The sequence below is a fragment of the Camelus dromedarius genome, chromosome 22, assembly GCF_036321535.1.
Source record: "Camelus dromedarius isolate mCamDro1 chromosome 22, mCamDro1.pat, whole genome shotgun sequence".
Taxonomy (NCBI): domain Eukaryota; kingdom Metazoa; phylum Chordata; class Mammalia; order Artiodactyla; family Camelidae; genus Camelus; species Camelus dromedarius.
In genome coordinates this window covers 13,128,576-13,142,595 of record NC_087457.1, presented here as the reverse complement: position 1 = coordinate 13,142,595, position 14,020 = coordinate 13,128,576, and the positions used below count along the sequence as shown (strand labels likewise).

General features: G+C 57.5%; 1 protein-coding gene across 1 annotated transcript in view; it reads left to right on the top strand.

Annotated features, from left to right (window-relative positions):
- Positions 1-14,020, top strand: part of ADGRA2 (adhesion G protein-coupled receptor A2) — a 33,597-nt gene that overhangs the window by 13,217 nt on the left and 6,360 nt on the right. The window contains exons 3-12 of the mRNA XM_031440113.2: positions 8,861-8,932; positions 9,207-9,278; positions 9,420-9,491; positions 9,821-9,984; positions 10,408-10,621; positions 11,097-11,261; positions 11,861-12,059; positions 12,560-12,709; positions 12,821-12,982; positions 13,694-13,918. Of these exons, the coding sequence (XP_031295973.2) occupies positions 8,861-8,932; positions 9,207-9,278; positions 9,420-9,491; positions 9,821-9,984; positions 10,408-10,621; positions 11,097-11,261; positions 11,861-12,059; positions 12,560-12,709; positions 12,821-12,982; positions 13,694-13,918 (1,495 nt within the window). The remainder of the gene's footprint in view (positions 1-8,860; positions 8,933-9,206; positions 9,279-9,419; positions 9,492-9,820; positions 9,985-10,407; positions 10,622-11,096; positions 11,262-11,860; positions 12,060-12,559; positions 12,710-12,820; positions 12,983-13,693; positions 13,919-14,020) is intronic.

The window sequence follows — 14,020 nt, the reverse complement described above, 5'->3', positions numbered from 1 at the left end:
GGTTTCCGTAAAGTCCAAAGGAGGGATCAGCAAAGGCTGGACCGTCCAAGAGCAATAGGGATGCACTGTCCACACTCTCTGTCAGACATGGAGTGTAGATCTTTAGCCAGGACAACAAGCTTATGAGTTCGGCTCTATCACACCTACTTCACAGGGGAAGGGAAGGCCTCTCCCCCCTCCCCTGGGGCTGTGAGGAAAGCTTGACGGCCTGGCTGGGTTAGTGGGGGTGGAAAGGGCCCAACCCGCACTTGGGATGGAAAGGCAGAGTGGGCTCTGTGTGATCGGGGCGTGTTGAGGGTGGGAGGCGTCCAGTTTGTTGTCCGTGGCGTATGTACAGCCGCGGCCAGGTCCCTCTGCCCGTCTGCTCAGACAGGGAGAAAGGGCTGCCACCAAGCTGCTATTTAAGGCCCCTTTGGTACCAAGAAATAGGGAAAGATTTTATCTCCCACGAGCAGCTAAGCATCCGGGAGCTGTGATTCCTACACTTAGCCCAGGCTTGGTCTTACAGGGCCGAATGGCCGGAAACCAGACGCTCCTTCCAGGGATGTTTTGGAGAAAGACAAACCACAGCTGCCTGCTGCCCTTTGCCCCAGCCGACCAGGGCCAGTCACCGGCCAGAGTCCGTCTCCCGAAACCTTAGCACAAGCGAGAGCTGCCGGGAGCCTCTTGAGGCCTCGCAGGCATCTTCCCATCTTTGCCCTTTCACCTCATCAGCGAGGGACCTGCTAATTCTGCCCTCTTGTCCTCGTCCTTCAATCTCTTGAGGGTAGATTTTCCCACGATGATGAGGAGAAGGCCCTTTCCTTCCCACCCCTGCAAACCTACCCACCCGGACTTCTGTCTGCAGCACTGGGACCCGGGTCACCGCCCAGCAGGTGCATTCAGACCATGGGAAGCAAGCAGAGAAAAGTGAGAGGCGAGCCGGGAACAATGACTAAGTGCTTAGAAAGGGCACTGGAGTGAGAGTTCAAAGTCGTGAGTTGGAGCCCCTGACCTGGTAGGTAGGAATCGTCTGGTAATGTGCTGCAGAGATGTTTCCTGAGCTCCATGTGTGCTGAACAGGCAGACCAAGTGTGAGCTCCGTGTGTGTGAACAGGCAGAGCGAGTGCCCGCCCCCGTGGAACTTACCCTCCACTGACGGGACCCAGAAAATAGCAAATAAATGCATAATAGGTCAACAGACCATAAATGCTGCAAAGAAAACCAAAGTGGAAGGGTAAGGGGGACAGAGAGCAATGGGTGGGGGTGCTGCTTTATGTAGTGAGGTTAAGGAAGGCCTCGCTGAAGGTGACAGAGCCCAAGCCCCAGGGAGGGAGGAACCTGGCAGGACGGGGAGCCGTTGGGAAGACCCTGGGGGCCAGTCTGCCTGGTGAGTTTGAGGCACAGAAGAAGGGCGGCAAGACGGGGGGTGATGGGAGATGGAGTCAGAGGGATGCCTCACTTTGGGGCCTCAGTTTCTTCATCTGTAAAAAGTCAGGGGACAGGGTGATTTGTAAAGCACATTATGGACTTAAAATTCCACGATCCTTGGATGTGTGTGTGTACGTGTGTGAGTGTGAGAGAGAGAGACCCACAGTCCTGCAGGAGAAGAAAAAGAGCAGAAAACCCAGTGATGCAACCAGGATTGCAGAGGAGGGGAGGCCTCTGGGCAGAGGGGATGCCAGGTTCAGCATGTGCCCGTGCCTCCCAGGGATGGAGAGGTAGTGCAGAGGCTGGAGGACCCCAGGGTATCCAGCCTGGCTGGTCACCACTGTATCAGGCAGGCTTCTCCAGAGAGGTAGGACCAATAGGAGATGTGTGTGTGTGTGTGCGCGCGCGTGCGTGCATGTGTGTGTGTGTGTGTGTATGTGTGTATGTCCTTATATAAATATACAAAGAAATTCTTTTCTTTCTTTATAAAGAAATTTATTTTAAGGAAATGGTTCATGTGATTGTGGGAGCTGGCAAATCCAAAATCTGCAGGGCCAGCCAGCAGGCTGGAAAGTCAGGCAGGAACTGAAGCTACAGTCTTCAGGCAGAACTTCTCTGGGAAAAATCAGCGTTTTCTCTTAGGGCCTTCAACTGATTGGATGAGGCCCACCCATATTAGCAAAGTCAGCTCCTTTAGTTAAAGTCAACTGATTGTAGATGTTTATCACATCTACTAAATACCTACAGAGCAGCACCTAGATTAGTGTTTGACTAAGTCACTTGGTGCTGTTGTCTGGCACATGAAATTAACCATCACAATCCCTACCCGCTACCCCAGGGCTAGGGAGAGGTCCTAGAGATGCTAATTCATCAGGTCGGCAGGGGCCTGGGAATTGTTAACAAGGTATGCAGGGCGATTCTCATGGTCACTGGGGTTGGGAACCAGTGGACCAGATGACCCCTGCACTGTGGGCCCATTCATCACAAATGAGACGCCGTGGCCTGGCATGCAGTTGGTGCCAGGAAACACTGATCTCTCTGTCCTGTCGGGCTCTACTGTCCAGGCCGGGGCAGCTGAACCCATGGCAGTCTCACATCCCACAGTCCATGCAGCAAGTCCTGTGGGAGGATTGAGGCCTGTCTGAGAACTGAAACAGTAGGTCTGGGCTGCTCCAGACTGGAGTCTGCCAGCCTGTGCTGAGCACCCCTTTGGCCTCTGCGAACGGGTCTGGTCTAAGTGTGGGGGGAGCAGATCTGCATGGACCCCGTTTGGCAGCACAGGGCCCTGAGGCTGGAGAGGGGACACAGAGAGGGCGAGGAGGGGATGTGCCTGAGAAGATCCCGTGGGAGGATCCGTGCTCCAGAGCAGTGGGGGTGGGATGGGAGGACATACCTTTGTCAGCCAGGCAGGCTGGACAAGAGGACATGAAACAGTCCAGCAGAGCTCATGGCCAGCCCAGGAGTGTACAGAAGGGCCCAGACATGTGAAGCCCTGTCTCCAAGCCCTCTTCTTTGTGACCTGCTGCCCTCTGCATGGACTGGCCTCATGTTGCCCAGAGGAAAGACTTTTTGGGTGGAGGGGGAGGTGATGAAACTCCTCCCTGGAGCAAAAAGAGGCTGGGATTGAATGCCACCTCAGTCATTTGCCTTCTGGGTGCCTGTTCAAGCCCCAGACTTCTCACCTGGCCCATGGGGCAGGGCGCAGCTCCCTGGCAGGTCACCCGGGAAGAGGGCCGGGGACAGCTCGCCTCTCAGTACACGGCTGTCCCCTTTTACTCAGAAAGTTCCAAGTGGCAAGCTGTCATACTGGCTGCCCCTCACCACTTAGACTTGTCCAGAGCCCCCAGCCCTTGGGGGGCAGTCATGGGGTTGAGGTGTACACTCGGGGATTCCTTTGGTCCTTCGCATCTCTGCCCAGATCCCCCACATTCAGCAGGGAGCAGGCCACCAGAAGACTTTCCTGGGCTCTGGATGCTCCAGTCACAGCGAGAAGCCCCCAGACCCGGGACCGAGCCAGCCCCACGGCAGACAGCCCCCAGGAGAGGCCCAGGGAGCAGGGGACTGGGCGTGCACGCCTGTGTGTGGGTCTGTGTGGACACACGCCCCTCAAGGCCTGTGCACGCCTGGGAGAAAGGGTCTGGGGCGGGGAGCCTGGGCAGCCCCAGGATGATTTGTCATTGCCTAATGAGATTAATGAGCCCTGGGGGCTGGTATGCAGCGATGCTGGGGCGCTCATTAGACGCAGATGCTCACGGGAACGATGGGGGGGCCTGGAGGGGCGGCGTGCGGCTCACCCGCCAGGTGGTTTCCATTAATCTGTGGGCGGAGCCAAGGGTAAGGCCAGCGGGCTCTGTCCTTCCTCCCCCTCCGTCGGCACTCACGCAGGAGAGGAATGCAGCCGCAGCCGAGAGGCTGCCCCGGCTCTGGCGCAGCTGAGGGCCCAGGAAGGGAGGCTGTAGGGTTTGGGGACAGCCCTCTTGCTCGCTGATGTAGGCCCCATGCCTGGCACAGGGTATGTGCTCAATAAATACCTATTGGATGAGATCAGAGACAAGAGGGGCTGGGGCAAGGAGGTGGGAGGGAAGCTGAGACCATCTGGGGTTTCGGCCTGGCCACCAGAAACTCCCTCCCTCTCCTCCCCACAGACAACCTCCATACCTGCAGGGGTGTTCTGCCCTCTCCTCTGCCAGCCCTCCCCCACCCCACCCCCAGCTTTCTAATGAACCCTGGAAGTCCTGGAGGGCCCCGGAGAGCGGCTTTGTGGCCTCCAAACCTATAATTTGGTTTTCAAACCCACAAGCAGGGAGGTCTGTTGGGGCCAAAGGGAGCCCCACCCTGTCCAAAATGTGGGTACATGCATGCGCGCGCACACACGCACACACACACCATCATACAAACTCAGACACTCTTAACAGCTTTCTTGAGACATAATTTACATACCATAAAGTTCATGCGATTAAAGCATATGATCCCAGGACTTGGAGTATATTTACACAGTTGTGCAATCATCATCATCATCTAATTTTAGAACATTTTCATCATCCCCTAAAGCTTTGAATCATTAGCAATCACTCCCCATTCCTCCACCCCGTTTCCCAGTCCTAAACAACCACTACTCTATCTTGTCTCAATAGACTTGCCTATTCTGGACAGTTCATAGAAATGGGATCATACACTATATAATCTTTTGTAACTGGATTCTTTCATGGAGCGTTATATTTTCAAGGTTCATCCATATTATAGCAAGTATCAACACGTCACTGCTTATTATGGCCAAATAGTTTTCCATTGTACGAAGATACCGCATTTTGTTTATTCATTCCTTAGTTGATGGACATTTGGGGTGTCTCCACTTCTTGGCTTATGAATAATGCTGCTATGAACATTCCTGTATATGTTCTTGTGTGCATGTATGTTCACTTCTCTTGGATATATACGAGGAGTGGAATTACTCGGTCATACGGTCACTTTAACTGCCCAGCTGTTTTCCAAAGTGGCTGCACCATTTTACACTCCCACCAACAATGCATAAGGATTCCAATCTCTGTTTTTTTAATTCTAGCCACCTTAATAGATGTGCAGTGGAATCTCACTGTGGGTCAGATCTGCATTTCCCTAACAGCATTGAGCGCCTTCTCACGCATTAATTGGTCATTTGTATATCCTCTTTGAAGAAATGTCTATTCAAATCCTTTGCCCACTTTTTTTTCAGCTGGGTTATTTGCCTTTTTATTATTAAGTTACAAGCGTTCTTTATGTCTTCTGCATAGAAGCCCCTTATCCCCAGACATTTTCTCTCATCCCGTGGGCTGTCTTTCATTTTTTAATGATATCCTTTAAAGAGCAAAAGCTTTCACTTTTTATTAAGTCCAGCTTATCAATCTGCTCTTTTATTGCTTGGGCTCACACACTCACTCTTACATACTCAGCTTCCTGAGCTCTTCTCTTTCCCATGAAGGGCATAGGACAAGATCTGCTCCCAGGAACACCCCGCCCCCAGCTTCTGCCATAAGGTGTCCTTCTCCTCATGTGGACATAGACACAAGGAAAGGGGTGTGTCTGGGGTCTGGCCCGTCTAGGTTGGGCAAGGTGGGTAGAGAGGGAGGCTCCACCCATAGGCTGCACTTTCTCCAGCTTCCAAGACCAGGGCTCTGTGGAAGCTGACGGGGGGCGGGAGACTCCACATCACAGAAACATCTGTGTATCCTCGTGACCTTGCCCAAGAAATGAAGGGATCCGATTAGAAAGTCTAGAGCAGGGGTTCGTCACCTTGGTTCCACAAGCCCCTGAAATTGTTACCGGAAAAAGGGAAATAAGAATTACCTCAGTTCTTAGTCACCCGAAAAAAAAGAATTTCTAACAAGAGACAGAAAGCGTGATATAAGCGAAATTTTTATTAGTGAAGTAGAAAGACAGTAAAAGACAGTATACTCCCAAGACCTGGGAGCGGGCCAACCCAAGAGACGAAAAATGGCGCTTTGTTTTACCTGTTTTTATATCCTGTTTCATGATTGATTGATTGATTGATTGACAACTCAGGTTCCCTGCGCTCTGGCCCGCCCATCCCCTTTTGGGCAGGTTCATTGGGTCAAGTTATACCAGGGCCCCCTCCCCTGCGCAGCTGCAGCGCTTTGGTTTTAACTGGCTTCTTTTACTGGCCCTCTTTTAGAGAAAGTAAAAATGTCTGGAGTCCCTGTCCCTGAATGCAGACACACTGCCGTTTTGTGGGTTGATCCTTTCCTCTTCCTCTCCCCCTGCCCAGTGCTCATTTCTATCTAGACTACCTAACAAAATCATGTGCACAATGTTGAGGGTAGTGCATTCTTCTGGGGCGGGAATCCACAGCCATCATCAGATTTTCAAAAGGATGTTCTCAGCCAAGAAGGGTGCAGAGCCACCAACCTATAGGCACCTTGCAGGTCCCCCCAGAATCTGAGCTCTATAGCAGCATTTCCTCCTACTGCCAGGGGAGCATGGCCCCAGAGCTGCATTCCCTGCCTCAGCTGCCCAGGGGCCAGACCCCAAACCCCATCAGGCTATCAGCTCAGCTCAGGGAGCCGCCCCTGGCCTGTGCCCCCTTGGGAGAGGACCCAGGACTGGTTGGTCAGGGCCAGCAGGCCAACTCTGAGGGTACTCTGTCCAAGGGCTGCTTTGGTCACCCTGGAAGCCACTCTGAGGGCATGAGGCCAGGGGTCAGAACCACTGACACTTGCTGGAAGCTCCCGTCTCAGAAGGCCCCAGCCTGGCCACAGGCTGCAGGAAACCCAGGGCAGGAAGGGGCTGGGCCCAAGCGGGCTGCCTTGCTCCCATCTGCAGAGCATCAGTGGGGCAGCCGGGTGGGGGTTCTGGAGGGGGGCTGGGGAGGAAATGAGAATAAACACAGTAAGCGGAGAGGGAAGGGGCGGGGGGCTGTGGCCTGGGCCCCTTGGCAGCCCATGAAGGGAAGTGACACAATGAGGAATGTGTTTCCCTCTGCCCGTCCCCCGCACGGGGTGGGAGGCAGAGCCCTGAGAATGGCCAGACCCCAACAGGGGCCGGGGGGGGGCACAGGCTGGAGCAGCATTGGGGAACCGGGCTGTGAGGGCGGGGGTCTGGGCAGCAAGAAGGGGGGTGACCGGCAGGAAGGGCGCTTAGTCCGCTGTCTCCAGCCTCCACCCTGCATGAGCGTTCTAGGGGCTGCGTTCTCGAATGTTCCCTGTCTGCACCCAGCACTGGCCGCCTCCCAGCACGCTGGCTGTGGAAGTCATCCCGCCTCCAGGAAGCCGGGCCCTTCTGGTGGCTTTCTCTTCTTTCTCAAGGGGGCACAGGGTTGTGGAGAGGGGGCTGAGGTATGAGGACCCATGGGCTGTGGCAGGGATCAGCAGGGGATCCATTTCATTTCTCTCTGTCTCTGTCTCTATGGTTCTGTTTCTGTCTCTCTCTGGGGGTGTTTACGTCCCCAGCTGGGACTGCCTGTGTGAAAACAGGCCCCCTGGTGGGACGGCACCTCCCCATCCTGGACACCCATTTCCTCTCCCCCAGCAGGGAGCCAACTCGGTTAACCCCCTCCTGCCCATAACCCAGAGGTGCCCCCGAGCTTTGACAGGCAGAGCCAAGAGCCCCTGCCTCAGTCTGGACTGGGGGTGGCAGGGCCTTGGAAAGCAGGTTGACCCCAGTGGCCAACCTAAGTTGCTTATTCTAGGAATCCCCTGTCCTTGCCCTCCTGGTCCTTGGGTGGGGCCGGGAGGATGTCAGAAAGCCAGGAGCAAGCTGGGAGGCTATAGCCCCCTGCCAGGTGCCAGGAGGGGAGGCTGGCAGGCAGTGAGGCCTCCTGGTAAGGTCTCTGTGGGCCTGTTCTGATTTGGGTAGGAAAGACCCAGGTGGCCCTTGGGTAGGTGGGCGAGTGGCTGGTCATCTAGGCACCTCTCCCTGTGGCTGTGCCCATGCAGAGGATGGAGTGCTGAGGCAGGCCAGGGGGCCAACCCTCACCTTGGGCCTCAGTGGTCCCAGAGGGCTAACGGGGTTGGTGGGGGGCTGGGGCCAGGGGGGCACTGGCCAGTCCCCTGTGGGCAGAAAGTGTCCCTTCAGCCCTGCCTCTACTGCCCCTGGGGGACGTGACAAAGGGGAGGTTGAGTTGGAGCCACTGGACCCTGGGACAGAAGTGACTGACGATTCACCTGCAGTCTGCGCCTCCTGGTGGGTGACCCTCGGCCCTGTGGAGCCCGGGGGAAGGGGAGGACCACCCTCCTCTGTCCAGTCTGTGACTTGCTGGAGCTGAGCCTGAGGTGACACTTCCCCTGTTCCCCTGTCGCCTTCTCTCCTCACTGTGGGTCCTAGGAGACCTGGGGGAATGCAGCAGGTGACCACAAACAAGCCTTCGCCCCTTTGGCCTCAGCTTCCTCATCTGAGGACTGAGGGGCCAGCCTGGGGATGAACTGCCCTGCCTGGAGTCAGAGACTTGGGTCAGCATCCATGTGGTCACCAAGCAGTCCCGTGACCTTTTCCTCACCTGCCAGACGGAGAGATCTGCAGGCTGGTGATGAAAGTACCTGTCCCTTTACCTTCATGTAGCAATTTACAAAAGACCGGAACACCCCTTGTCAATGACTCCCACAGCAGCCTTGAGAGACCGAGAAACTCAGGGCAGCTCAGAGGTAAAGCACGTGGGAACCGAGGCCTCCTCTGTTTCCACCGTGTTCCACCTCCTTATCCCACCCGTCTCTTGGCCTCTGCATCCTCCCCGACGCATGTGACCAGTACTCCCTTACGGTAGCCAGGGAGGCTGAGGGGACCCATCTGAGGGGCTGGGTCCTTCACCAACCTCCCAGCCAGCACTGAGGAGAGCAGGGATCGAGAGGGAAACCAAGAACCCAGCACTTCTGGAGGCAGGGAGGCTGCCCACCCCCAGGGGAGCCATGTGGCCCCCCTGAGTGAGCAGGAGAAGTGAGAGGACCCCACTTGCCTCCCACAGGGACCTGAGGAACAACATCATCAGCACAGTGCAGCCCGGCGCCTTCCTGGGTCTGGGGGAGCTGAAGCGCTTGTGAGTGGCCTGTCCCACCCCCGCCCCCGGCCCTTCTCATCCCTGAGAAAGTCCCATGGGCCCACTGTCCCCCTTCTCGGCCTCCCTCACTGCCCCCTCCACAGCACATGGGCTGGGGACAGACCAGCAGACATTCAGAACCCCAGTCCCATCTCCTTTTTTCTCCACTCCCCACACAAGCCCCAGCACACTTTTTAAAATGTGTGTGTCCCTCACAAGTAGATCCGTGTGCTGCCACGTGGCCGACTTGCTGAGGTTGTGTGTGTCTCCCCAGAGATCTCTCCAACAACCGGATTGGCTGTCTCACTTCTGAGACCTTCCAAGGCCTCCCCCGGCTTCTCCGGCTGTGAGTGAGGGGCGGTGGAGGGGTGGGCAGAGGGAAGGCTCCCCGACACCCTCACGGGAGCCTGTGGTCTCTCCCCTCACCCCTCCCTCCTCGGGCCCAGAAGAGCCTGAGACCTCGTCTCCTGCTCCCTGCCCCCTGCAGAAACATATCTGGAAACATCTTCTCCAGCCTGCAACCTGGGGTCTTTGATGAACTGCCAGCCCTTAACGTGGTGTGAGTATCCTTCCCCAGCCCCAGGACGCAGGCCTTTGCTTCCTTCCTCTGCCCAGGAGGGAGACACATAAGCACCGTGACCATGTGGCCAGCCTCTGAGGAGGCAGTACCGACAATGGCTGCAGCTCCACCATGCGCACCTTCTCGTGCAGGGGTGGTGTGGAGGTGGTGTGTGTGTGTGTGTCTGCACACAGACACACACACACACACACAAACCTCTGCCCTCCCCGGCCCCCTCCAGCCTCAGTCCCTCCCTGGGGCTCCATCCTCACCCCCATAAGCCCCCACTCCCTCTGCTTTACCCTGAGGCCCCTCCACCCGCTCTGCAGGGACTTTGGCACCGAGTTCCTGACGTGTGACTGCCACCTGCGCTGGCTGCTGCCCTGGGCCCGGAATCGCTCCCTGCAGCTGTCGGAGCGCACGCTCTGTGCCTACCCCAGCGCCCTACATGCCCAGGCCCTGCGCAGCCTCCAGGAGGCCCAGCTGCGATGTGGTGAGCAGAACCCCCACCGCAGGCCTCAGGTCCTAGGCTCCTTCCTGAAGGGCCATGCTGGCTCACGGCTCCCTGTGTCTGCAGAGTCGTGGTGCGGTGGTCTTGGTCTCCAGGGCATCCTCTCCCTCGGATCCCACTGGGGGCCAGTCCGCCATCAACTTTTCTGAACTTCCTTTGGGGCTGCTGTCTGTTTATGTTTTCATCTGGTCCCACCTCTTGGGGTGACAAGTGTGCTGTGAAAGGGGGCTCTTTTATTCGTCCACAGCCCGCCTGCTCTTCTCCCGTTCTCTTATCTCTGGGGACTCTCCTGCCCCCTTCTCATTCCCAGCCGGAGCGGGCTCCTGACAGAGGGGCCTGGCCCTGCCCCTACTGGGGCCCCCTGCCGGCACACTCGGGCCTCACTGCTGGTGTCCCCTCCCACAGAGGGGGCCCTGGAGCTGCACACACACCACCTCATCCCATCCCTCCGCCAAGTGGTGTTCCAGGGCGACCGGCTGCCCTTCCAGTGCTCTGCCAGCTACCTGGGCAACGACACCCACATCCGCTGGTACCACAACCGGGCCCCCGTGGAGGGCGACGAACAGGCAGGCATCCTCCTGGCAGCCAGCCTCATCCACGATTGCACCTTCATCACCAGGTACAGGCCCTGCGGCCCCTTCTCAGCCCACGGCACCCCTCACCCCCTGCCCCAAGGAGCTGGTTCCTGGAAAAATGTGTGCGTGTGTTTATGGGGACCCAGGACTAAGTCATAAACGGTCTGGAAAAAGGATCAAAATTAAATGCTTGATAGAAAAAAATGATTGCAAGGCCACATCTTCAGTGCCTTTCCAATGCTAGAGCGGCTCTCACCTAGATCATGGGACCTGATCGCTCCAAAAGTCTTGCAAGAGGTATTATTTATCTTCCTGATAGAGATGGGGAAATTGAAGCTCAGAAAAACACTATCATAAGGCCAGTCAGACTTAAAGGGGTAGGTACTTCTATCCCTGGCTGGATTAAAGAAAAAGAGCCTGAAGCTGGTGCCCTGTGCACCCCAGGGCTGTGCCTGGGTGCTCCGGGAGGGCGGCGTGGGCGCTGGGAGCGCCTCCAGCCAGCCCTCCGCCCGCCCGCAGTGAGCTGACCCTGTCTCACATCGGCGTGTGGGCCTCAGGCGAATGGGAGTGCTCGGTGTCCACGGTCCAGGGAAACGCCAGCAAGAAGGTGGAGATTGTGGTGCTGGAGACCTCGGCCTCCTACTGCCCTGCTGAGCGCGTCGCCAATAACCGCGGGGACTTCAGGTTCGAGAACCCTCCCTCACCCCCTGCTCCTGCCTCTGGGACCGCAGGTGACCCTTCTCCCTGACTGCTCTAAGGTGGAGAAAACACCTCCTTCTGTCACTCAACTCTAAGTCCCACTGTTGTATTTAGAGACCATATCTTTTTGTATAAAACCATCCTCCGAGATGTACTGTGCACAACAAAGGGTTTTTGTTTTTGTTTTTGTTTTTGTTTTTGTTTTTTGCTTCCTTACACGAATATTTTACAAAGTTTTCCCACTACGAATATCACATTTTAATATCCCAGTGGCCCCTTCAGTGAGGCAGGGCAGGTGATCTCCCCATCGTACAGCTGAGAATACTAAAGCCCAGAAAGGATAAGTGACTTGAACTCAGGACTCCAAGTCCAGCCCCTCCAACACCAGTGCCAGCCCTGTCTCAACAAACGCAGCCTTAGAAAGAAGGTGGAACTTGGGAAGCCCTTGATTGCCAGTCCGAAGGCAGTCTTCTGGACCCCTCCCCCAGGTCCCAAGGGGTCTGGCCTCACAGTTCTAAGGGCAGGGGAGGGACCCTCGCCCTGAGGAGCCTGGGTAATCGGAAACTTCCCATCTCTGTCCCCAGGTGGCCTCGAACTCTGGCTGGCATCACAGCCTACCAGTCCTGCCTGCAGTACCCCTTCACCTCGGTGCCCCTGAGCGGGGGCGCCCCTGGTACCCGGGCCTCCCGCCGCTGTGACCGTGCTGGCCGCTGGGAGCCGGGGGACTACTCCCACTGTCTGTACACCAACGACATCACCCGTGTGCTCTACACCTTCGTGCTGGTGAGGCCGGGAGAGGAGGGGAGCTGGGGGCGTGGGGAATGGGAAGGAGAGAAGACTGCTGGGCCCACGGGGTCCAGGGAGGCCACCCTCGTGGCTGCTCCGCCCTCCTCAGGATGTAGCCAGGGGTCAGGGGGCCGGCACATCGTGTGGTGCTCCCTCCTCTAGCCCCTCTGCCAGGGGATTCAGAACTCCCAGGGCCACACTAGGGACATGTGAGCCCCTCTCAAGCATCTGTCCCCCAGCACAGCAAGGGCAGCCTTAAGGGGGAAAACAAGGACAGCGTGATGTCGTCCCATTGTCCTTAGGCCGGTGGCAAGAGCAGTGGGTGGCCTTGAGTCAAGGAGAGCTCGCTCCTTACATGCTCCTTACATCCCACCTGGACTAGACCCCACTCCGCGGCCCTGTCACCCTGAGCATTAGCACAGAGGAAGGGGCCCCCGGGGCCGTTCTGGGGTAAAAAGAGCAAGACTGGACGATGCCCTTTCTTCCCCACACCCTAGATGCCCATCAACGCTTCCAACGCGCTGACCCTGGCCCACCAGCTGCGAGTGTACACGGCCGAGGCTGCCAGCTTCTCTGACATGATGGATGTAGTATATGTGGCTCAGATGATCCAGAAGTTTCTGGGTTATGTCGACCAGATCAAAGAGGTGAGATTCAGTCCGGCCTGTGGAAACCCCCCGCCCCCCATCTGCTCAAGCCTCTGGCACCCTGGCCCTGGGTCCCAGCCCTCAGTGACTCCCTGTGCCCTCCCTGCCCAGCTGGTAGAGGTGATGGTGGACATGGCCAGCAACCTAATGCTGGTGGACGAGCACCTGCTGTGGCTGGCCCAGCGCGAGGACAAGGCCTGCAGCGGCATCGTGGGTGCCCTGGAGCGCATCGGGGGGGCTGCCCTGAGCCCCCACGCCCAGCACATCTCTGTGGTACTGTGGGTCAGCTGGGTGGACCCTCCTCAGGGGTCTGGCACAGGGAGGGACCTTAGAAGCAACTGGGACCAGCCCTCATTATCCGGGAGCAAGTCCTCCAAGTGTGCACCTGCTGTGCGCCCAGTGAGCAAGAACACTGAACACAGTTGTGCACAATCAAATCCCGAGTCATCAGGGGCAGTGCAAGGGAGAGGGAGGCCAGTGACACCAGTTATGCATGGCCTTACGGGTGGGCAGGGAATGCACAGGAGGAAGGGGAGGAGGAGGAGAGACAGGAGGAAGGCTTGGGAGCAGGGCAACAGTACCAGGAGGGAGTGAGGGGTGACGGAGACTTCTGTTCCCTGGGAAGAGGGGTATTTTCAATGGTGGGCCTGAGCAGAGCCGGGCATAGCATCTTCCGCACATGTGAGGTTGTGCTGGGCAGTTTGGGAGACACGAGGAGGTGGGACGTGGACCCTGCCCTCCGGCCCAGTTGGGGCAGAGCTAGGACAGGTTAAGAGGTGAGCCGGATACAAGGTGGGTGTGAGTGGGTGGGAGGACGGGACTGCAGAGTGGGAAGAAGGTGCTGTGGCCGGGCTTGGGGAGACCACCGCAGACTGCCTGGCTTGAGAGACAGAGAGGAAGCAAGGGGAGGGCGTCGGCCTGAGCAGATCTGTGGTCTCGGGCAAGAGAAGGCCGAGAGAGGGGTGACCAGGTCCCTGTCCCCAGAATTCGAGGAATGTGGCACTGGAGGCCTACCTCATCAAGCCGCACAGCTACGTGGGCCTGACGTGCACAGCCTTCCAGAGGAGGGAGGCAGGAGTGCTCAGCGCCCGGCCTGCAGGCTCCAGCCAGCATCCCTCGCCTGAGCCAGAGCCCCTGGCTGACCAGCAGCTCCGCTTCCGCTGCACCACCGGGAGGCCCAATGTTTCTCTGTCGTCCTTCCATATCAAGGTGGGCACCGGGGCAGGGAGGCTGCTGATGCAGGCATCAGATGCAGGTGCCTAGGGGCGGGGGGGGGGGGGCGGTGTGAGGGGAAGCAGGGCTCAGAAAGGG